At 38.6% G+C, this 25,766-nt stretch overlaps 1 protein-coding gene across 3 annotated transcripts in view; it reads left to right on the forward strand.

Annotated features, from left to right (window-relative positions):
- The window catches only part of LOC136879098 (mitochondrial intermediate peptidase), a 156,758-nt gene that overhangs the window by 124,397 nt on the left and 6,595 nt on the right, over nucleotides 1–25,766 (forward strand). For all 3 annotated transcript variants that reach the window (XM_067152844.2, XM_067152843.2, XM_067152842.2), the window contains 2 exons: nucleotides 7,837–8,058; nucleotides 8,166–8,399. In XM_067152844.2, coding sequence (XP_067008945.1) covers nucleotides 7,837–8,058; nucleotides 8,166–8,399 — 456 coding nt within the window. The remainder of the gene's footprint in view (nucleotides 1–7,836; nucleotides 8,059–8,165; nucleotides 8,400–25,766) is intronic.

A 25,766-nucleotide genomic window follows, 5' to 3' on the forward strand; every position in this document is an offset into this window, starting at 1 on the left:
GATTTTTGAAGGGCGGAAAAAAGTCCATTCGACACTCCATGTCATACAATGTCGGCATGTAAAAGATCTCTGGTGATACATTTGGTATTTACCCGACAAAATTAATTAAATCTCAGCCATAGACGCCCAAGAGAGATCCGGTTTACTCTGTCTACCATCTAGCGAACCTAGAGTAAAACGGAACGTCAAAATTGACGAGCAGACAGCCAGATGGCGTCAAATCGAAATGTCTGCAAACGGTAGCTGAGGCCATGCGATTATTATTATTATTATTATTATTATTATTATTATTATTATTATTATTATTATTATTATTATAACAACTTTTTACAATGAGACTGTTATTTATTAATACTCTTCAAAATAAAGCAACTTTCATTAATAAATACAGTAGAAGTCCGTTATAGCGAGAATTCATAAAAGCGAAAAATTTACTCGCTATAATGGATTTTCGTTATATCCGATTTTTGTATAAAAGTCGGGAAACCCCCCATATACATTCAAATCGGTATGAAACGGCAATAAGTTTTTTCAAAACTTGCATTTCCGCAGATGATATCCACACCAGCGCTTACTTGTTTGTTATTTTTCGAAATCTGATACGACGTGAAAGTGTGTGTTTAATTTCATTCTGTAAAAATATAGTACCATATTTCTCCAAATCCAAGATGAACCCCACTTTTTCCTTCAAAAAATTTAAATCAGGCTCAAAAAGTACTTTGTAAAATCATATGAATGTCTTTGTTGTACAGTAGGCCTACGCATTTTAGACTAGTTTTAGACGCCGAACATTAAATTTCCTCATGTCGTATATATTTTTTTTGTTTTTGTTTTGCGGCTGCACAATTATTCTTCATTTCCGTGGGTTTAAGGACCATTAACTTAAAATTGGCATCATAATACCAAAGAGAACCCGTTGAAAATTTGCCGGCAATACCTATTCCACGCATCTCTAAAATACGACGATCCATCAGGAAATTATTCTTGCTGTCTATAAAACTGTTACTTTTACTCAGCGTCAGATATAACAGGCTACCGCTACACGCACGTCTCGCTTGCCGGGTTCGGCCAAATTCAGCGGCTAGCGATGTATAGGCCTAATCGCGGACGTTGAAAGTCAATGAACGAGTTTATTGCACCACGGTATGGCCATTCCACCCTTGCGTTTTTCGTGCACATACCTCACAATTTCATCTTCGACTTCTTTAAAGCGTCCCTGTTGCGGACCACTGAATGCACATTTTGTACAGTACGCACTTTTTTACCTCTTTGTCTTCACGCTAACGCCAAATATTGGCTTTAGTTAGGCCTATGCCGTGTTTTCTTGCGGCTGCACAATTATTCTACATTTACGATGTTTAATAACCATTAACTTACAGTAAAATTGGCATCATAATATCGACTAGAACCCGTTGTAAATTTGCCGGCAATGCCTTTTCCACGTATCTTTACAACACAACTATCCATCAAATTTTACTAAGCGTCAAGTACAATAGATGCGTTATAACTCTGCCACTGTGTAGCCATGGCCTTTCTAAGAATTCGAAGGCTCGCATGTTTTGATGCCATTCTGCAGATTTCAGAAACGTTTTTGTAGAAGCTAATAGAACACCATACTCTCTTCACTATTTCCTGAGATCCAGTGACGTTACACACAAGCACTGTACAACCGGTTGTCGCGGATAGCGATGTAGGCTATGGTAAGGAGCCGGTCGTTTAATTGTCAACGAGTTTTGTGCGCGTGTGAAAAAAGCAGCATGGTTACTTTGGTAGTTGCCAGTGGTATCAATTAACTTACTGTTAGGTCGCGAATGCAAGACAACCCTTGAGTTTTCGCATGAGATTCTGAGAAAAAAGTCTTGGGTTTGGAGAAATACAATATCACTTCAGAGTTTCTGTGGCAAAAACACTTCAGTTTTCTTCTTCAAACAGCGTCACCTAACGTAACCGTTTATGTTTCATGAAAACATATTTGAATCACATGTAGAGAAATGATAACCTACTCGCACAAAATTTACATGTAAATAGCCTTTTCGAAATATAACTAGACGCGAGAAGATATGAAATATCCTCTGAAATCAGTGATGTACTCTGCCATATCTTGAGGTGTATCACATTCTTACTTAATTTCCGTATATAACATTCAAATCAAGATATCATTTACTTCCATCATTATTTTTAACGAATTAACAACTGCTATCGGCCACGTTATTTACGCATTTATTACGAAAACGTGTTATCCTCTTTCATTTCAAATTTTCTTTAGAGAACAGCAGTCAACTGGTATTAGTAATCAATTCCAACATCGCCTTTGAATGTCGATGAGAGAGCTCGCAAATGCACAAAGTGAGAAAACTATACCATACCGAAGATGATCGATCGCATTTTGTTGCAAACGTTTCAGTTTTCTTATTCAAACGACGTCACCTATCCAAACTTAACTGTACTATACGTATGATGAAAACATACTTCAAGCGCCAGTAGAGAAATGATAACCTTCTCGCTATAAATTTTCATAATAGCCTTTTCGTAATTTAACCAGAAGCGAGATATAAACCAACATCTGAAATCAATTAAGCACTCTGCCATATCTCGAGGTGTATCCCATTAATTGCAGTATTTAGCCTCAAAATTAAGCGGTCGTTTAGTCAGCCTTAATTTTTAACGAGTTAACCACCGTTAACGGGCACATTATTTACGCATTTATTATGAAAATATGTTCTCTTTCATTTCGAATTTTCTTTACGGGACAGCAGTTGATGGGTATTACTAATCGACTCAGACATCGCCTTCGAATGTTGACGAGAGAACTCGCTAGTGCACATAGCGAGGAAACGATGCCGAAGGTAATCGAACGCATGCAATATCATTGCTGGGGTGCATAAATATCGGTAACGGAAAAAATCGCGCGCGCTTAATCGCTCGTAATAATGGACGCGTCAGTGATAGGGCTCTCGCTGTAACCAAAGGACGATACACAGTTTTAATATAGGAAATTTGAAGGGACAGAAAACAATCGTCGCTATAGCGGAGTTCTCGTTATATGCCGTACTCGTTACAGCAGACTTCTACTGTACTTGCATTTAATTATTTCCACATATTACCATTCGGTGACTGATCACGATACTGCATATTGTTCGCATGGGTCAGCTAGTATTATAACCAAGTTGTTTATTTTAAAATTATTGTTAAAATCATTATTACCCACTGTCGTCAAGTTACATACAGAATGTTTAAATCCAAGAATTTCATTTTTTATCCGTATTGAACTGAGAACGTAAGATAGGTAACTTAAAGGTTCCACCTTTTCAATACAAATAAATCTTATAATGTTTATTTACAACATATTTTTTAGTTAGAACTAGTTTCAACGCTATTTAGCGTCATCTTCAGCCAAAATGTGAGAAATAGGCATAGGCGTATACATGCAGACATTACATTACACAAAATGTTACATCATTATGATTAAATAAGAGTAAAAGAGACATAAAATAGTGAATTACAAGGTCAGAGATTGTCAGTCATCAAAATGGTCCATGAAGGGAGAATCAAAACTGAACAAACATGAGTTAGGACTCAAAAACACAATCCCCCAAAAAACATACAACACAACAAAACCACGCAGAAGTTTGAGATGAACTTGGCATTGAAGATTCAAATTTTTCAGACACTATTCCATTGAATTTCGCCTGCCACGAATGTAGTATAAACATAAGTTAGGATTCAATAAACACAATCGTCTCAAAAATGCACATAACATTTAAAAAATTTAGGATTGAGATGAACTTGTTAGTTAAGGCTTCAAATTTGTAGTCACTTTTTCACTAAGCGTCAATTCAAAACCGGCTGCGAAGGGTGAAATAAAATTGTACAAGCACGAGCTAGGACTCGATAAACGCAATCTTTTGAAATACATATAACACATTTGAACTTTGTGTAAGCTCGAGATGTACTTGGCACTTAAAGATTTGTGTTCACTTATTCATTGAATGTCACTGGTGCGAGTGTAGTTCAAACACAAGTTAGGACTCAACAGAATCAATCTTCTCAAAATTGCACATAAGATTTAAACCTTTGGTTCGAGATGAACTTGGCTGTTGAAGATTCAGATTTGTAGATACTGTTCATTAAATGTCACTTCAAAACAGTCTATGAAAGGTGAAATAAAATTATAACAAACACGAGTTAGGACTCAATAAACACTAAACTTCTAAATACATATAACACATTCAAATTTTTTGCGTAAGTTTGAGATGAACTTGGCAGTTAAAGGTTCAAAATTTGTGGAAAATTTTTCATTAAATGTCACACAGGCCGAGCGTAGTATAAACATGAGTTAGGGTTCAACATACACAAACTTTTAAAAATGCATATAACATTTCAACACCAAAGTATGAGATGAACTTGGCAGTTAAAGATTCACATTTGTAATGATTTTTGTATTAAATGTCAGTTGTTGAAGGTGTAGTAAACATTTTCATTTGACAAGAATACAAACTTCGATTTATGTAAAACGTTCCTCTGAGAGCTTAGAAGTTGACTGTGCTATTATCTGTGGTCTATTGTTGCAACGTAACGTGTAAGGTGGAGACAGTTTCTGTGATGTTCGCAGTTCAATGCGGGACCTGAGACGGTAAAGCTATGGCACGAGATGAAGAGGAACTGAGCGCGGTGGACAGCTTAGGTCAGGGGAACAGCTATTGTTGGGGGAGGAGGGGAGAAGGAAGGAGGAGGAGCGGTAGGGGAGGTGTAAGGAGTGGAAGGAGGGGGAATTAGGGATGGTGCTGCGGTGACAGAATGTTGTCAGTATGTTATCATATATCCTCCTTTTTTAATTGCAGATTGTTTGTTAAAATATCCTTTTCACCAGCATCTGCATTATCATCGTCGTAACCATCATAAGCATCATCTTACTAATTTGCAAGAATAGACAATTTAACCTATAGCGAAGAAAGTGGTTTAGTGTAAGAGAGGGCCAAGAGTCTTATAAATAAGATTTTCTCTAAGATACTACATAATCGGATTAAAGAACAACTTGATCAAGAGTTAGGTGAATACAAGGGAGGCTTTAGACATTGGAGAAGCTGCTCTGAACAAATACTAACTTTGAAGCTAGGTAGTCATGGCAGATTACAGAAAACGAAACAAGCCCCATTCAGTAACGTTTATAGATTTCAAGAAAGCTTAAGACTCCAACCTCAGACCATCATTATTAAAAATTATAAGACATTTCGGACTTCACCCAAAGCTAATCAAATCGATTGAACTTACTCTAACTAATACAATTTCTAAAATGAAGTTCAGAGGAGAAATTCCTGAACCATTCTTGGTAACAACTGATTTAGGACAGGGTGACGGACTGTCACCTCTTCTTTTTAACTGTGCACTAGAGTACGTTATGAGGGAGTGGTACAAGAACAACTCGAAAAAAATAAAAATTGTAACCCAGAAGGATAACATACATTTGAACTGTCTAGAATTTGCTGATGATCTAGCTCTTCTGGCCAATGATATTCAGGAAACAAAACAACAAATATAATATTTAGAGGAAATAGCTCAGAATATTGATTTGCAAATTTCATTTGAAAAACAGAAATTATGCTAACTCCCATCTCCCAGGATGGTAATATAGTAAGTGAGATTGAATCAAGGTGTAGTAAAGCTAATGCAGTGAGCTCGCAGTTGCGATCAGCAGTATTCTGTAAGAAGGAAGTCAGCTCCCAGAAGAAACTATCTTTACATCGGTCTGTTTTCAGACCAACTTTGCTTTACAGGAGCGAAAGCTGGGTGGACTCAGGATATCTTATTCATAAGTTAGAAGTAACAAGAATGATTGCTGGTACAAGCAGGTAGGAACAATGGCAGGAGGGTACTCAGAATGAGGAGATAAAGGCTAATTTAAGAATGAACTCGATGGATGAAGCTGTACGCATAAACCGGCTTCGGTAGTGGGGTCGTGTGAGGCGAATGGAGGAGGATAGGTTACCTAGGAGAATAATGGACTCTGCTATGGAGGGTAAGAGAAGTAGAGGGAGACCAAGATGACGATGGTTAGACTCATTTTCTAACAATTTAAAGATAAGAGGTATAGAACTAAATGAGGCCACAACACTAGTTACAAATCGAGGATTGTGGCGACGTTTAGTAAATTCTCAGAGGCTTGCAGACTGAACGCTGAAAGGCATAATAGTCTATAATGATAATGAATGTATGTATGTATGTATGTATGTATGTACGTATGTATGTATGCTAACTCAACTTCCGCTTGCAAACAAAATTAAGTTGGGAACCAAGAAATAAAAATTGTAGAAAAATTTAAATACCTATTTAGGTGAAATAATCACATATAACCTGAACGAGAAACCAGCATGGCAAAATAGAATAGATAAACTGGTTACAGCACAGCATGTTACCAAGAATACATATAATATAAGGTCTCACTCAATACCAACCAAATTGAAACATTATTCAAAACAACAAACACAGTTGCAATAGATAGAATACTCAATTTAGGAAGGAGAATAGTGAGAACCTGTTTAAATAAAAATTATCAAGTAAACTGAGTCTGGAGACTAGCTGAAAATGAAACAGTTTATAAAGAAATAGAACCTGTGACTAGCATAGTGAAAAAAAAAAAAAGAAACAAATATCATTCTTACGGCATCTAATACGGTCACCAGAAAATAGAATCAGTACAAAAATAAGATAAAAATTATGTAAGAGTAGGAATAATATTTGATGGATCACAGAACTTAAAGAAGATATGAGTTACATATTACAATAGATGATTTAAAATACAAAACAAATACACTCAAGATATTGAAAGAAAGCACACTAGACTACAAATGAAAATCAACAAGCAGAGAGCAGGAGGAGTGATTCCAGAAGCAGAAAGAAAATTACATTCCGAAAGGATGAAACAGAATTGGGCTGACAAAAAGAAGAAAAACCTCCATAAACCTGAATAAAGTAGTCCTATGTTAGCTAAAAGATTAAAATAAATAAATAAATAAATAAATAAGTAAATAAATAAATGTCAAAAGGCAAAGTACAGTACAATACTTATGTGTTTAGATTGTTGCTTTCATTGCCCGTAATTGTAGACATGATAATAAACTTGAGAGCTTTTGCTGTGTCAGAAAACAAGGTGAAAATATCAGGTTCAAGGGTTCTGTTCAGTCCCGACCAAGATCAGCACGTTGCTCTACTTCTGGTGTATTAGCTATTTCTTGCTGTCACTAGAATATGTTAATTTGCCTGCAGAAAGAGCCTGTTTAATAATACACCACCGTTCTTCTCCTTCGTCAGAACGTTTACCATTGCATACAGTGTTCATCCATTTCTAAATAAAATTCAGGAAACTCAATTGTCAAGAATTATCAGTGTTTTGCCCTGGTGCAGCATGGACCCATCAGTTGGATACCGCACCTTGCCAAGACACTGGCCGGCTAGCCGCCGGTAGCGTGGGGCGAAACATTGGTAATTTTTGACGATTAAGTTTCCTGAATGTTATTTAGCTATCTCCATTGGAAGTCACATTTTTGGCTCATCCATTTCTGTTTAAAGGCATGTATTTTTCCTCTACTGGTTTGCTGGGCTTGTCATAGCTTTACTGGCATGGAGTGAGCACTTGCAGTTACCACAGGGCTCCTGGAAGTCACATTGGCCACCAGCAAGGTGAAGATGGTCAGTTTGCCATGGGAGGAGATATTTCAACATAGACACTGACTATTAACTTCAAACTCACTCCATCTGTTGTATGTGTGTTACTCTTTGTTCTTTTGTATACATTAAGCGGGTTCATCCCTCATTGAATCAGTGAATCTGTCTCATCAGAATCCTGTCGTCGTCTTGATGCTCAACTTCCCATTGCCTCGCTGGTCGAGTCCGAGCTTGCTCACGCCGGGGATGGTGGATAATTTGTTCCACGAGATGGGGCATGCCATGCACTCGATGCTTGCTCGCACTAAATATCAACACGTCACAGGAACGCGGTGTAGCACAGATTTTGCTGAGGTGCCATCAGTGCTTATGGAATATTTCGCTGCAGATCCCAGGGTATGTGTTTGAATGTTATGCATTTATATTTTCAGTCCTTTTTATCAAAATTATTCTCTCTGAATTTAAAGTATTCAATTTATTAATGCTTATTTTTGTGTTTTCAGGTGGTCCGAACCTTTGCTCGTCATTTTCAGACGCAAGAGAGAATGCCAGAAGACATGTTAATGCGTCTCTGTGCCTCAAAATATCTGTTTGCAGCATCAGAAATGCAGGTGCAAGTGTTCTACTCGGCTTTGGATCAGGTTTATCACGGAGAGCACCCCCTCCAAGGCTCAACCACAGACGTACTCATGGGGCTTCAGAAGAAATACTATGGGATCCCCTGTGTTTCTAACACAGTGAGTAGCGTGATGTGTCCCTCAGACTTTCTTCCTATGTTCTGTATGTAGTGCAATCTGTTTACGATGGAGAGGACGTCTTCTGCTTCTTCTTTCTTGGAACCACAAGGAGGAACATTGAAGATGACAATGAAATATCTTAAAGCAAATGTCTTGTAGTTCCGGACCTCAGTGGTCACCTTATTTGTAAGACAGGGGCTGAATTTGGGATAAATTAGCAGAAAATTGTCTGAATTTCTGTTTATCAGCAAGAAAAAATCCACTGTGAAATGAAATTCTTATTTGGAGGTTAGATTCTTTTTGTGGTACCAAGAGGAATCTGAAAAAGGATTGAGCCGTATTGCTTGAAAGAAAGATACTGTTCTTTTTTCAGAGAATGGAAGGAAGACCCTTTTTAACTAGACTTACATTTCTTCTTTCCCATATTCCCTGGTTTAGTGGTAGTGATAAAGGATTTTTAGCATTAAACATCTGTAGTCCTGTAATCCCCTGCTGTACAGTTTTAGTAAAAGTGTGAGCTTCTCACCAGGTCTGATGAGCTCTCATTTTTCTGATGGACTTGATGAATGTTGTAAATTTTAGAACATATTCATGTTGAGGAAAAAAGAAAGAAACATGCTGAACAAGTTGGCAGCACATTTTGGGCCATTTAGCTGTGACCTTGTATTCAGGAGATAATGGGCTCAAACCCCACTGTTGGCAAACCTGAAGATGGTTTTCTATGGTTTCCCATTTTCACACCAGGCAAATGCTGGTGCTGTACCTTAGGTCATGGTTACTTCCTTCCCAGTCCTAGCCCTGACCTCTTCTATCTTTGCCGTAAGACTTTCAAGGTTAAAAACTTCATTATTGGTTCCGTATTGGATTAAGATTACATATAAAATAAATACAAAGTTTAATCCACCTACTCAATACTTTACATAAATTGCGATGTTTACAAAAACATTACAATAAGTTACGAAGTTCTAGTTTCGACCCTGTATGGGTCATCATCAGCCTAGCCAAAATACATATGTATCTTAAAACAGAATTACATGGTGGAATGAAATATAAAAGAATGAATATAATATGTGATGGAATGATGCACATAAAATGGTGAATCTATGAACTGTTATAGATGTAACAATGTTATGTTTATCAGTGACAAATAAAATCTTGGGAACTATGTCACGTATGATTAAACTATATGAATATTTATCATACAGCTATTGTAAAATTGAATAAAATGAGCTCTGTTGACGAATATTCTAAAATTGCACATTTAAAATCGTAATATGCCAGTTTTAAAGTGGAATCCAAATGCTTCTATTGAGTTCTAGAAGATATAAAGTTCAACATTGGTGCAGAGGGAATCTTTCTTGCATGATGTCCAGTGAATCCACAACAGAGGTTAAATGTTGATAGAACTGTTCGACATTCTTGTAATATAGTAAAATCTTGCTGTGCATATAAGGAATACTCCCAATTCAAGTAGGAACCAGTAGAACCTGATGAAGAAAAGGTTAGAATTAACGCGAGAATGGCGAAGAAAGAAATTAACGAGTACTCACCTTGCGTGCAATGTAAAACAACCTTACCTGTGGAGTGCAACTGACAGAATGAGAGTAGCGTAGAGTAGGAAGGGAGGAGCAACCTAAGAATGACGTGCAAAGGGAGGGGCGAGGAAGTGGGAAATGGCTTAAGGCGGGGTCGGTGGAAGGGAAAATGGTGGTGTTTGTATTGGCGGAGGACCTTTAATTGACTTAAAGAAAGAAATTTGGTCTGCTAACTTGCTTTTTCTGAAATAAGTAATGAATAGATAAAATATTAGACTTTTTCGTTATTTCATTAAGGTTGTAGTTAGCGTGAAAGTACTGGTCCAAATGTATATAAAAATTCTCAATTATATTAAGTAGAAGGCCTTTATTAGCTATTTCAAGGATATCCATGTCTAGTTCGATGTTCGTAAATTTATGGTTATAATCGACCTTAGGTTGGCCAATAGCCGAAAATTTATTATATTTAACTGCATTGATATGTTCCAAGTATCTTATATTAAAGCTTCTACCAGTTTGCCCTACATAAGAAATATTAGTGCAGGAGTTGCATTTAAGCCTGTAAACAACTGATTTTGCGTACTTGTTGACTTTATTAACACTTTCCGTGCGGTTACTCTTATCCGTCGGTGCGAACTTCCCAGAATTGCGAAGTAAGTAACTACGTGCTAGTTACGAATTTCCGTTAACTAATGGCAACATAGTGTTCCAATTGAAGCAAAGGATCGAGGCATACTGCTAGTTTTGATCGGCCCACCGGTGACCCGAAGAAAGTTTTTTTCATCTTCCATTCATATCGCTTCGGGTCACCCTGAGTCCCGATTGTTGTCTGACCTATATTTTTACGCGGGAATCGTTTAGCGCGGTTACGGCGAATGAAGCCTAGAGTGTTGCTGCCCGCAGATCGTAGATTGTTGTTTAAGGAATACTATCCTTCTGATATCTGCTTTCTAAATTGCTCTTAGGAAATCCAATAGAGGTTATTGGAGTAGTTATTGACATATTTATTATCTTCCGTATATAATATTTACAAGCAATTTCACGTCCGTCTTTAGGTATGGAGCTTTCACATTCCGACACACCGGTGGCAAGGAAAAGAAAGAGGGTTAGGACAGCACTGGGATGGGCCTATACCACGTTCCGTGCGGTTCGGGTCACCATGTGCCCCGAAACATGTTACTCTTATCCGTCGGTGTGAACTTCGCAATTCTGGGAAGTTAGTAACTACGTCCTAGTTACGAATTGCTGTTAACTAATGGCAACATAGTGTTCCAATTGAAGTAAAGGAACGAGGCATACTACTAGTTTTGATCGGCCCACCCGTGACCCAAATATTTCCGGGGTCATTTCTGTTTCACGCAGTTGTTGGATCGGAACACTGTCGCACAGGTAAATACGCTGGAATGTCTCCTCAACAATAACGCACACAACAAGTGCACTTGCATTGTTTAGGATTTCATACTAGGGAGTAAAGAAAGTCAAATTCGTCAGGTCACCGGTGACCCGAACTGATAATAACTAAAGGCAGCATCGGGTCACCGGTGGGCCGATACGATGTAACATTAAGTCATCGAAATTCACTGCCGCAGGGAACGTGTTAATGTGTGATGTGTTATTTATAATGTGTGTACTGTTGTTGTTGGTTTTGAATGCTATTTTTGCGCCTTTTTTCTTGAAAATATGAATTCGTTATTGAAAGTGAAAGTAGAAAATGATTCGTATTTAGGTAGTTCTTTTTTAAATGTTGTTCTGGGACGGAATTTATGTTTATTGATAATACTTTCTATGAAGTGGCTACTGAAATGATTGAATCTTGCTATGCTACGAATAGTATTCAATTCACTGGAGAGATCGTTCTTAGTCATGGGTATATTGAATGCTTGGTGAACTAAGCTGTTATATGTTGCTCTTTGGTGAGGCTGAGGGTGAGCTGAATCTTGACGAATAGTAACTGTGGATTTAGTGGGTTTTCTATAGATTTTTTAGGTTAAAGAATCCGGATATCTAATAGTGGTAAGATCTTGGAAATTGATCTTTTGATCTGTTTCTGATTCCAGGGTAAACTTGATATGAGAGTCGATGTTATTTAGTGCTTGAAGGGTGGTATGGGCGTCATCTAATTTCTCATTTATAATTACTAAAACATCATCAACATACCTAGCCCAGAAAAGGATATTATCAAAATTGTTGTGATTTTAGTGTTTTCAAGGAAGTCAAGATAAATTTCTGCAAGACTTGTCTGTGTCGGCTTGACGTAAAACAAATAATGAAGTTTGTAATTTTCCTACTGCTAATTTTGTATAATATCTCAGTGGTTAATCCAAGCATTGAATGAATTCAGATTGAAAAGTTCTGTTGAAAAATCCATAGCTCATACCACGGCCGACTTGATGCTTCGCTCTAGCTAGTTCTTTACTGGTCTTGACAATTGGGTCCACGTACTGTAATTGGAGTAGTTTCATGGCTAGACACGTAGCGCTGGCAGCCTCAGGTTTTGCGGTAGAAATATATACTCCTCTGTGGAAAAGATATTGACTTTGATTGCTGATTTATCTTAATTTACAGGTATGGTAAATGTTATAGGTCAAGTGTTAAAATGATTAATCCTAAAAGCAGCTTTCATTGATAATTGCCAAAATAATGTCATGAAATAGTAGGTAATCACTTTTATTATCCATAGCATTTAGATACATAATAGAACTTACCACAAGGATATTGTTCAATACTCTTGTCTTCTGACATGGGCGCCCGCAGGATCTTTTCCGGGGGGGTGCACATTAACAATTTTCTTTAATATAAAAACCTATATAACGTCAGCAACATTAAATTGTTTCCAGAAATTTCCCGTTATAACAGATGCTAGATGACTCAGTAAGTTCAGTTTATGAAATAATCTGGTATGATATTAAAACAATTCAACATCAACCTTTTTAGAATTCCAGGGGGGGGGGGGCAAGTGCCCCTTTTGCGGTCTCCCATGTCTTCTGATGTTTATCTTGAGGTTAACCATCATTGTTCAGTTAGAGTTTTAAAGGTCTACAAGTGTTGCTGTCAGGAATGGGGTGTGGTTGAAACATAAAATACTGTAACATGTTGGCGGGGTAGATAAGTAAATAAATGACTACAGAACCTGGTAGCTTCCTATTTCTAAGATTTATTAACTAAGCACTACAATTACACAAGACTACCCACAACTTTTGCTCGTAACACACACACATTTCGTGCTCTCTCTCTCTTAGTTTCTCATGTTCCATCTACAATGACACACACACACACACATCGATTATTTACACTACACTCAATCAGCCACTCAGTCACACTCGTTAGCGCTGTCACGGTCCACAGCCTACACGTCAGTCTTGCAGGTCGGGATAGTATTCACTGTTCACTCAATCCGTCGAACCCTATTCGCAGTCTGCACACGTCGGCACCCAGTGTTCCCTTCACGCTGCTCCAGAACACCCAAGGTTCTTCTCCAGCAGCCGGCCTCAAGGGACTCACGCACACGACATCAGGGAAACAGAAACGAGTCCTCAGCTCCAACAGGCAGATACTCCATCAGGCTGACATCCCCAGCCCAGGCTACCAGCGAACTCAATCTTACTCTCACTAACTCCGTCTAACTCACTAACCCAGTCTAACTCTCACTAACTGACTGCAGGCAAGTAACTGCTCTTATATACCTGCGCCAGCCCTTCTAGAACAGTCCAGATGCTCGATGAATCCAGGAACCTCGCAAGATGGAAGACAGAAGAGAGAAGGGCCCACCCAGCACTTAATCGCTGCTTGTGATTGGCGTGGTTGAAGCGTAAGGGGTGGGCCTATACGGTGCCGGGCCGGAGTTAGCATGGCGGATGCTATAACCATTACACTGCCCCCTCCAAGGCTGCTCGTCCCGAGCTGCTCCACGATACACTGCAATACGGTTTGTTCGGTTGGCCTCCACCTTCCCACATTAACTGTCCGCTGGGTCCGGTTGACGGTGTCCTTGTTCCCATTGATAACGATCAGCAAGTCCTCGTGTGGCAGCCAGAACTTCAGTGGTTTTCCTTTCGTCCACAGCCGCGTCTACTTTCAGGGCTTGAGCACCTTCATAGTCGTCTGGTGTGATGCACTTGACTGGTTTGCTCATTCCAGATTTAGCCCTGCTATATTTTAGCATGAAACAGCTATTTACAAAATCGGACCTAAGTGTGCAATTAACAATGCGAATGATTCGGTGCTATGTATTCTCCATTTTTCTCTTTGGATGTGAAAGCTGGACCCTTGACCAAAATCTAGAAAAAAGAATTGATGCTTTTGAAATGTATCTATATCGCCGCCTACTCTGAATACCGTGGGTGCTGAAAATTTCAAATGACGAAGTCCTTCATCGCATGAAGAAACAAAAAGAACTATTACTTACTGTTAAAAAAAGAAAAACCCAATATCTAGGTCACATTATGAGAGGCGAGAAGTACCAGCTATTACAACTCATCATTGAAGGTAAAATACAGGGAAAAAGGTCTGTTGGCAGGAGGAAGAATTCATGGCTGAAGGACATCCGAAGATGGCACAACTGCACTTCAGAAGATGCTTTCCATGCTGCAACATGACGTCCAGAGCTGGCTATGTGGACCGCCAACCTCCGCTAGGAGAAGGCGCCTCAAGAAGAAGAAGATATTTCCTCTTCTTCCGGGGTGCGGAATTTGATGTTCGTACCGGCACGGAGCTTCGTGCCGGAAATTGGTCATCGGTTCATCTTCCATTGATGCTCCGTCTCCTAGTAGGGGTCCCTCCAGCCGTGCTGTTGCAATCGCTGTCTCTGTCTCATGGGCCATCGTCAGAGCCTCTTCGTAGTTCTGTTTCTTTGCAAGTGACTAATCTCATGTTTTAATCCGTATTGAAATCTGTTGATATACAATGATAAAGTTTTATTATGAATCCACCTGTTCAATACATTATAATGTTGTTACATTTAAAATAACTTCATTAGTTAAAAAGTTATATATGGGACATGTTTCGCTCCCTTACAGAGCATCATCAGCCAAATCTGAATCTCAAATAATTGTTATTTACGTAAATAAAGACTTAAGAACTATTGGAACATTTTTGACAAACTTAAAACTTATTCTATTAGAAAAATCATAAAATATAAAATCTTTGTATACATGGCTTAATTACATGTGCTTAATAGGAAGATACATTAAAATTATGGAAGAGAGAGTATTAAATATAAAATAAATAATATATATATCAAGTCCAAAATCCTAGAAAGACGTGAAAATCAATCTTAGGAGCTAAATTTGAGGATTTTCTTGGCAATGAGATCTGGTAAAAAAGTTATTTATCCCTTGTGGATAAGAGTCTATAAAGATTCAAATTTATCGTCAATTTGATGATTGAACTTATAACGGGATAAATGTTGGTTTTCAAGAAATTTACATGTTTGTTGTCATGTGACCTCGGTGAATGCTGTTGAAAAGATATGTTCTTATAGATGTCGAGGACTGTTCGTTGAACTAATGGATTTGATAAGGATGATTGAAAGGGACGTAAATCAACGTTTGTATTGAAAGCTGCTGCTTGGTTTATATTGTTGAATGTCTTCTCTGACACCCAATTTTTTAACAGGATATGAACTATATTTTCTCACGCATGTAAGTACAGTTCGTAGAGTTCTTTCCGTGAAACCACGGTTATTGGTGAGAAATTTAGCACACCACCAACATCTATTGACATTCCACCGCATATTTTCGTTAGTTCATAGAATACGACTGTCTTCCAGCCCGGTTTGCCTGCTCGTGTATAGAATGCTGGAAGACGGTCGTATTCTATGAACTAACGAAAATATGCGGTAGAATGTCAATAGATATTGGTGGTGTGCTAAATTTCTCACCAATAACCGTGGTGTCACGGAAAGAACTCTACGAACTGTACTTACATGCGTGAGAAAATATAGTTCATAAACTGTTAAAAAATTGGGTGTCAGAGAAGACATTCAACAACATAAATCAAGCAGCAGCTTTCAATACAAACGTTGATTTACGTCCCTTTCAATCATCCTTATCAAATCCATTAGTTCAACGAACGGTCCTCGACATCTATAAGAACATATCTTTTCAACAGCATTTGCCGAGGTCACATGACAACAAACATGTAAATTTCTTGAAGACCAACATTTATCCTGTTATAAGTTCAATCATCAAATTGACGATAAATTTGAATCTTTATAGACTCTTATCCACAAGGGATAAATAACTTTTTTACCAGATCTCATTGCCAAGAAAATCCTCAAATTTAGCTCCTAAGATTGATTTTCACGTCTTTCTAGGATTTTGGACTTGATATATATATTATTTATTTTATATTTTAGTACTCTCTCTTCCATAATTTTAATGTATCTTCCTATTAAGCACATGTAATTAAGCCATGTATACAAAGATTTTATATTTTATGATTTTTCTAATAGAATAAGTTTTAACTTTGTCAAAAATGTTCTAATAGTTCTTAAGTCTTTATTTACGTAAATAACAATTATTTGAGATTCAGATTTGGCTGATGATGCTCTGTAAGGGAGCGAAACATGTCCCATATATAACTTTTTAACTAGAAGTTATTTTAAATGTAACAACATTATAATGTATTGAACAGGTGGATTCATAATAAAACTTTATTATTGTTCTGTTTCTTGCCGATCGTCCTCCCTGGACGGATCTCAGCGCCACGTAGTTTATCACAGGCGGCAACCACCTCAAGCTTGGTGTCACCTCGGGACAATTCTTCCACAATCACGTCGCCTAGTCCCTCGATCTTGGCGTCGATTATCCGCAGCATTATATCTGTGCGCTGAGTCCTCTCCTGCAGCTGGACTCGGTAGGTGGTTCTCGGTTGGAGGACACCGCAACGTACGTCGAGCATTCCCACAACCTCCTCGTAGGTCGAACTTGGCTGGGGGCTGTGTTGAACTATAGTCTTCTGTACACGTAATCTGGCGATTGGGTATTCAGCACTCTTCTTGGACGTCGATCCGGTCTCGAACTGGGTCCGGCATGTTCTTTTGGAAGTAGTCCCATCGTCCTGTAGGGTTTCCAAATGCACAATGGTGGAGCTGCCGTCGCTGCTAGCAGGATTCATTCGCGTCTCCACAGCTGTCTTTTCCGCACGCAGGGTACTCACTTCCACCGCTGGGCCTCAAACTCCGGACTCCACAACAGCGGGTATCTCTTCGGACCCCTTCTCGTCCAGTTCGCTGTCGCCCTTCACGTCGTCATTGTCGACCTCGGTTTCGAGAGAGCGCACTTTGTTTTCTGACTTTAACTGCTCGCTCTTCCGTTCACTTAAGTCTGTTTTCAATTGGTCCGGGTTTGATCCCTGCTCAGATCTCAGTTCACTAATGAGTTTGCCATAACCGGATAAACTTGCTTAGAAAAATCTGGAGCTGTTCGGAATTCATTTCACTAATAGAAATTTCTGTCGACTACAAAATACGCTACCAGGTACTCGATTCTGACACCAGTTTTAACGTAAGAGGTTATCCACTAGTTTATCACACTTGTCCATCCCACTTCTGATGCCAGTTGTAGCGTGTTGGCGGGGTAAATAAATAAATAAATGAGTACAGAACCTGGTAGCATCCTATTTCTAAGATTTCTTAACTAAGCACTACAATTACAGATTTACACACACGATTGCCGAGTTTACAACTTACCCAAGTACACTTACACGGTTCGCGCTCTCTCTCTTAGTTTCTCATGTCCCATCTACAATGACACACACACAGTCATCGATTATTTACACTACACTACACTCACTCAGTCACACTCATTAGCGCTGTCACGGTCCACAGCCTACACGTCAGTCTCGCAGGTCGGGATAATATCCACTGTTCACTCAATCCGTCGAACCCTGTTCGCAGTCTGCACACGTCGGCACCCAGTGTTCCCTTCACGCTGCTCCAGAACAACCAAGGTTCTGCTCCAGCAGCCGGCCTCAAGGGACTCCCACACATGACATCAAGGAAACAGGAACGAGTCCTCAGCTCCATCAGGCTGACATCCCCAGCCCAGGCTACCAGCGAACTCAGTCTCGCTCTCACTCACTCTGTCTAACTCACTAACCCAGTCTAACTCTCACTGACTGACTGCAGGCAAGTAACTGCTCTTATATACCTGCGCCAGCCCTTCTAGAACAGTCCGGATGCTTGATGAATCCAGGAACCTCATGAGATGGAAGACTCCAGATTAATAGTTGAGTAATTTCCGTCGTCCCATGCGGCGCGACCACAGACAGAAGAGAGAAGGGCCCACCCAGCACTTAATCGCTGCTTGTGATTGGCGCGGTTGAAGCGTAAGGGGTGGGCCTATACGGTGTCGGGCCGGGCCCATAGCCAGTTGGCATGGCGGATGCTAGAACCATTACAATACTTATTTTTTCCTACTTAAATCTTCAGTGTATGGATAACAGAAATATTTTGACTCAAACATGTTGAAGTGGTTTCCTGAATGATCATGAATTTTACCATGTAATACCATTATTTCAGAAACCAGCGAACACAGAAAAGAAGAAATTGAGAGCACATGTAAATACCACACATACTTATCTCTCTGGTAGTATTGTTTCAGTAATTTTTCTTCTGTGACTCTTGGTATTTAGTCACCTTATAACTAGGATAGTTAAGAAACCTGATTATACAGAACCTTTCTTTAGTACTTTCCTAATTTTGCCTACAAATGAATAATCATGTTTTTTTTTTAAATGAAGGCTATAGACAACAGAAGAAGCAGAATTAGTGTTAGGGACAAAGTTACTGCAAGAAATAGCTTTGAGCCACTCCTTAGTTTTGTCCTGGTCTACAGGGAATTCATGAAATGATGGTGTCCTTTTGCTCCTTTTCCTGTCTAAAGTACAAAAAGGCACACAGCAATACAACATGTTCAAATTTTTGCAAACACAGTTAAAGAAAAACAAATCACTACATCACACAATTAAAAAACAAACAAATTAGGACTAAAGGAGAATTCTTGTTTAGGATGAATTTACGGTGAGAAATCACTTTGAACCACTCGTTACATTTGTTCTTGTTTGCAGGAAATTTCTGTTCAAAGCACAGAAAGGAACACAGCATATCACATATTCCAAGATTTGTAAACACAATTTAAGAAACCAAATCACCACGCACACCCGCGCGCGTGCGTCTCTCTCTCATCACATAACTATCAACTCTCAATAACAAACAACAAACAAACATCTCATTACAAACCCATTACCAACAATCACGGCAGCAAAACAATACAAATGAAACTGGAAATACGATAATTTGCGATACACAGCTTCCTGCCAGTGCCTTAGGTGGCCAGCGTTCCAGCAGCATTATAGAGGAACTTTCCAATTACAGCTTTATGCTGGGCTTCACAAACGATAGTTGAGGCCGGTACAAGGAGCACAGCGAGGGATCCAGTCGGCCATGCTCATACTCTCAAGTCTTTGTCACTACCAGTTATTTTCTCCAAAGCCAAAATATAATTAATTTCAACAGGATTTACTGACTTGGATGTCCGCCTGGTGACCATGATCGTTAAGGCATCAAGTCTGACATCATAAAAGAATTTAAAATCAGAATGTTGGCTTACATCATAGGAAAGGTGATGGTATATGCTTTCTAATCACTAGATTGCATGTCAAAAGCCTGGGTTCAATTCCAGGCCTCTCCACAGTGCTCATGTGGAGCAAGGAGATACAGTTTGATGCTGTTTATGGTGATTTGTCTGTTGGATGGAGACAAACCTTGAGTAAACCCTTTGGTGTTATTCGACAGGAGTAGGCTATAGGCTGACACTGGGAAGCCCTACCTCACTATCATCATCTCCCATCCAGATATGGAGATCGCTTATGGTTGCACAAACAAAGCTCCTCTGGAGACGACATACAATCAGTTAGTCGTTCATTGACATGGATTGAAGTTGCTTCTCCATACAACATTACAGCTCTTGTAATAATTTTTTGACGTCAATCTTCTTTTTTTCTCTGAACTAGAAACAGAGCAGGCTGATTGACCTATCGTACTTGCAACGCGAGTCACGCTGGAGTTTGAATTTCTCCATTAGATAAGGAAGATGATACGTAAAAATGTCTCTAATAAATACGAAACTCTTTGGAGTGATCTTAATTATTTCAGTCATTTGCTGACTACTGAGCTTGATAGCTGCAGTCGCTTAAGTGCGGGAGATAGTGGGTTCGAGCCCCACTGTCGTCAGCCCTGAAGATAGTTTTCCGTGGTTTCCCATTTTCACACCAGGTAAATGCTGGGGCTGTACCTTAATTAAGCCCATGGTCGCTTCCTTCCAATTCCTAGGCCTTTCCTATCCCATCGTCGCCATAAGACATTTCTTTGTCGGTGCAACGTAAAGCAAATAGCATTTGCTGACTCATTCCTGTTTTTCCTTTTTTACGTTATTATATTTTATGTAGAGAAGATAAACTTTCTTCTTGGAAAAGATGAGTCATATACTCTAGAAGTTTTTCCCTTAAAGGAGCATTTCTCCAAAACTTCAAACACAGATACTGGCATAGCTGCACAGGTAGTGAATGTGCCATGTCGTCCAGAGCAACCGGGCCTGCCCAAACTCACCTTTGATATGAATCTTGAAACTTTGCTGCTGAAAGTTGTGTGTCAGTTCTCTGTGAGCTATTTCAAGGTAGGTTAATGGGCTAATCTGGTGTTTCTCTAAGAGACAGGGGCAATAGTAGGAGACATCAGAGAATCAGGCAGACAAAAGGAAATTCTGTTATAAGGCTTCAGTGAGTGAAGTCCTTGGTCGGCAAGAGTGAAGGAAAAGGAGACACCTTGATGGAATGAAAAGGTGAAGAAGGTTGTTAAACAAAAGAAGGAAGCATGACAAGAATGGAATAGAGATAGGAAAGAAGGAAGTAAGATTAGGGGCCTTTTCTCCAAATGATTTTAAACTAGGTTTATTTTAATATGGTTTAGGTCTGAGTTTAAACTAACATAGATTTTCCCCACATTGGTTTAAACTTTGTATCAAGTTGAAACTTAGTTCATTGTTAAACCTTCTATATTGTAGGTTTAAACTGTTATTTATATTAAATCTTCTTGACATTATATTAACGTATCTGTGATTTTCCTAGTAAAAGGGTTATTTTGGCTACTAGTACTGCAGTATTTACTTAAATAGAAAACATACCAAAATTAGATTGTATTATTAGAAAAATGGAAGAATTTATCGAAGTTTTTGGTTAAATAGGAAATGATTTTGATGTGCAAATGAAGTTAAGTAGACGCATTCCAACAAAAGTTTATCATTTTAGAAAATCGGATGTAACAGAGTTTTTGTCATGGATTTATAATTCATAAGCGAACAGCAAGGATTGTCTTGCATTAAATAAGGATTCAGTTAAAACATCAACTACACAAAATAATCTTATTTCGCCTGAAGCAATGATTCTGGTTGCTTTAAGATATTATGCAGCAGGCATTTTTCTCATTAACATTGGGAACCACAGGCCTTAAATTGCTTTCTCGAATCAAACTAACCCCATGTGATTGAAGAGTTAAATATACATAAACAGTCTCCTCATAATATTATATAAAATACTGTTGTGGCATTAATACTGTAATTGTGGAGCATAAAAATATTCCTACATGTGGTCTGATGTGTCTGATGGCTGTGATCGGCAGGTCTATATCGTCTGACACCGTGATTAATAGGTTCGAATCCCAGCGGTCGAAAGTTTTTTTTTTACCATCAGAATGTTAGCCGGCACGGTAGGAGAGGTGGTGGTATACAATTTCTAATTACTAGATTGTGTGCCAAAAGCCTGGATTCAATCCCAAACCTCTCTGCTGTGTTTATATGGAGTGGGGACATTAACGCTGTTGATGATTATTCGTCCGTCGGATGGCAGCGCTAAGCCGTGAGTAGACCCCTTGGTGGTATTCGGATAGCAGTAGTCTATGTCGACACTGAGCTTTACCCTCCCCCATCCTAATAATAATATTAATAATAATGTTATTGTTTTTATGCCCCACTAACGCCAAGGTGCCGGAATTTTTTCCCGCAGGAGTTCTTTTACATGCCAGTAAATCTACCAGCATGAGGCTGTTGTATTTGAGCACCTGCAAATAGCACTGCACTGAGCCAGGATCGAACCTGCCAAGTTGGGGTGAGAAGGCCAGTGCCTCAACCATCTGAGTCACTCAACCTGGGCACCCCTCCTTCCTGCTATCATATATCACGTTATTCATTTTATCTCATTTCCTCTCCTGATGTGGATTGTAAATAATCCAGCTTAAGGAGCAAGTCCACTATTTTGTTTGTTTGTTTGTTTGTTTGTTTGTTTGTTTGTTTGTTTGTGCGTTTGTTTGTCAGCAACAGCATAACGCTGAATTACAAAGATCCGAGATATGTACAATAGATATGAACCTAAAATGAAAGATATATAAATATTTACAAAGGACACAATAAAAACTACAATCATAAATAATATTTACACAAACAATATTAACAAAGAAAATACATTTGCAGTAAATACAGGAGCAGAACAGGAAAGAACAAGAAGGAAAATTAAGTTATATGAGAAATATGACAGAAGGAAGGAAACGTTATGAAGATGTCTAGGTTCTTGTTAATAGATAATGTATTAAACATTGCTAGAATACGTACAGAAAGGGATCTTTGGGTGAGAGAAAGCCGGGAGTAAGGAATATGGAATAGGGTTTTCATTCTGGTACTTCGGAATGGGACGTGGAGGGGGAATGAGGAAATCTAAATCTGGAGACCTAAATAGGCTAGCAAAACTATCGAAATCCAGACCACATGTACATCCTACATATCTTCTTGTGCTCGTGACAGCATCAAGATCGGGGAGCTTTACGGTGTTTCTCAAGAAAATTTGCTTTTCCTATGAGTAAATTCCTTACATGTACAACACATTTACTACCTTACTCCTCATCTTGCCTTATTTTGGTGTCGCCATCGGTTGTTGCAGTTTCCCCATAACCACACTTAGCCTTTGGTAGTGCAATTTGAGGATGACCTAACAGACAGACGAAGCACAAAATAAACTGTGCAGGGAAAATATTGCAGAAGCATTCTTGTAATTTGCAGCACCAAAGTTTAATAAATATTTAAATGTCCCGACTGTGATCAGGCTCAGATAACTCTAATCTGATGCTTTCCTAGTTCTTGCAACCTATTCTGTACAATTACACTCTGAAAATGTCGAATAACTGTGATGCTGTAGACTGAAGGAGTTCTACTCAGCAGAAAAATACTGAAATTATGAAAACTACATTGCTGGAGGTTAAGTACAGTTCAGGATTTTCAACTGATCGCGATTTTCAGAATCTGATCAAATATTAGAGTACAAGAGAAGTCTTCCTCATGAACAGTTAAGATTTTTTCTTGCTCGTGAGCAGTCGAGATTTTCTTCTGAAGAAGCAGAGCAAAGTTCTCTGCGAATTGTAAAGAATTTCACCTCATTTTCTTGACACGGCAGAAGCCCAAAAGCCTATATCATGTCTGTAGTTAAGAATGTTTCATTTTAACTATTGTCAGCATACCCGCAATAGAAATATTAATGCTGAAGGGAGAAGAGTATTATGCATACAGTACTGCGTATGAGGCTAGAAACAAATAATACATCTTCTAAGTCATCCTCGGTGATCTGCCTGCTGGATCCGAGGTTTGTGAGATTGATACCGGCCGAGGCTGACGGATTTTAATAGGAGATAGACTCCGAGCATGCTTGGAATTTGTTTAGTTGGAATTCACGTAAATGTTGATATTCTGAGGAAAGGAATATTGTTAAAAGACATGGATTTTTTACAGTCCCGTGTGTTCCGTGAGATAATGTAGACATCAAAGAACACGTGCTGTATTAGGCCTACTGTACTTGTTTATGGTAAAGCATGTCAGAGAAAAATAGAAGTAAAAATGCTTCCAAGAATTTGTACATAACAAGAAGTAAAATTATACCACACAACTCTTCACACAGATGTAAACAATTTATTTATCACTAAAGGTAATATCCTGTTGAATGTCTTATTTATTCACCAACTATGACAGCATTAATTCTCTACAAACAGCTGATATTAAAACAAAAATGTCAGTCATTGATTTACTTAGCTCTGATTGGCCAGTTCCAGTCGACCATGCCTTCGACTATTCTTTCAGTGCTGCCAACACTAGCACAGACTTGAGCTTTGAGATACATCATTAGTTTAAACGGGCGGGCTGTCATTTAAACTAAACGGCTGTCAGAAGTTGGAGAAAATGGATGCAGGTTTAAACTAGATACTAAAGTTAAACGGCCTTTGGGAGTGGTGAACCCATCGTACAAGCAACCTATAAAATGGGTGCGAGTGAATTGATGCCTCAGAAAATGCTAGGGCATTACCCTGAAGTGACGCACAGTTCCCGGTGCTCTGGGGGCACTGTGAGAAGTGGGCTACCAGACATCACAAGAATCGGTATCATCGTCATGACTTTGAATGACAAGGTAAAAGAACTGATAGAGTATATGGAGAAAAAAGACATAGTAATGATGGGAATGAGTGAGACAAAATGGAAGGGGAAAGGTAAAAAAGAATTGAAGAAAGGGTATAGACAACAAAAATCCTTTATATGAGGCAACTCCGAGGTTAATCCAGGCCGTAAATCAGAATAAAATCCCCAGTTTATTTAAATCACAGCACGCACGCACTCCAATTGCCACGCCTAGTGCTGGGCCTGCCCAATCCAATTCGAGTAACACCTCTCAAGCAACAACACACACGCACAAATTGAAACTCACTCCCCCTTCCCCTCTACGTTCCACCCCTCCGTTACCGCATTAATATTTCACTAGGAGTAGTAAGGTCAGTCGTTCACATGCAACTGCAGCAGATGTTTCCAGCTAACATCGACAAGTCAAGTAATTTCGTTCACTTTTATGCGGTAAACACTTTCACTTTACAATTATGATTATATTGGGCTCTACATTCACATTCTAAATTCCTTTTTTTTTTTCTCTTGCTCATTTACAGACATCTCATAATTCCTCCCAAGGTTGAACAATGCACCAATGGGAACGTTAATTGACAAGAATACAATATTCAAAAAAACATTTTTTATCAGATGAGCACCAATGAACAATACCAACAATATGTTTCCAACATACATGCTTTAACCTATTAAACATTACCGTCCAACCATGCTTCTTTCTAAAGGAATATTCAAATCCAACACGATCGACTTTAACCACGGTTCTGGTTTTGCAACAATATACTTATGATAATGACCATAACCACCTTTCAACGAAACAGCTGTAAAACCTTCAACCTAATTGATCAATCTCTAGTCAAACAGTTTTGAGATACTCCAATTCACACTGTGATCAACCTCTAGCCAATACGTTCACATTTGCATAACTTTCATCCAGACATCTGAGACATTTTCTAGTCATTGTAAAATAAAATATTTCATTACTTCCTTGTTCACAAATTCTGGCATTTAGTTAATGTACATATTGTAAACTATGTAAATATGTAATAAGCGTAAGACCATTGTATTTAGTATTTGATATTAATTTAAGTTTAGCATCAAGTTCCAATGTTAATAGAGTTAAGACTTGACTTTAAGATTAGTATTAGGCTGAAGATGCCCAAAAGTAGGGCGAAACAAGTCCCTAACTAATGTTTATATTTCATGTAGATTGTAATCACTACAAAATATAATTGTATTGAATAGGTGGACACAGTAATTTTATTCAAGAAATAATTTTACTTATTGTATCTTCAATACGGGACAAACTGAGATTAGTTACTTGTAACAGTATCCAGTATTCGGGAGAT

Source organism: Anabrus simplex, chromosome 8 (genome assembly GCF_040414725.1).
Source record: "Anabrus simplex isolate iqAnaSimp1 chromosome 8, ASM4041472v1, whole genome shotgun sequence".
NCBI classification, from domain to species: Eukaryota; Metazoa; Arthropoda; class Insecta; order Orthoptera; family Tettigoniidae; genus Anabrus; species Anabrus simplex.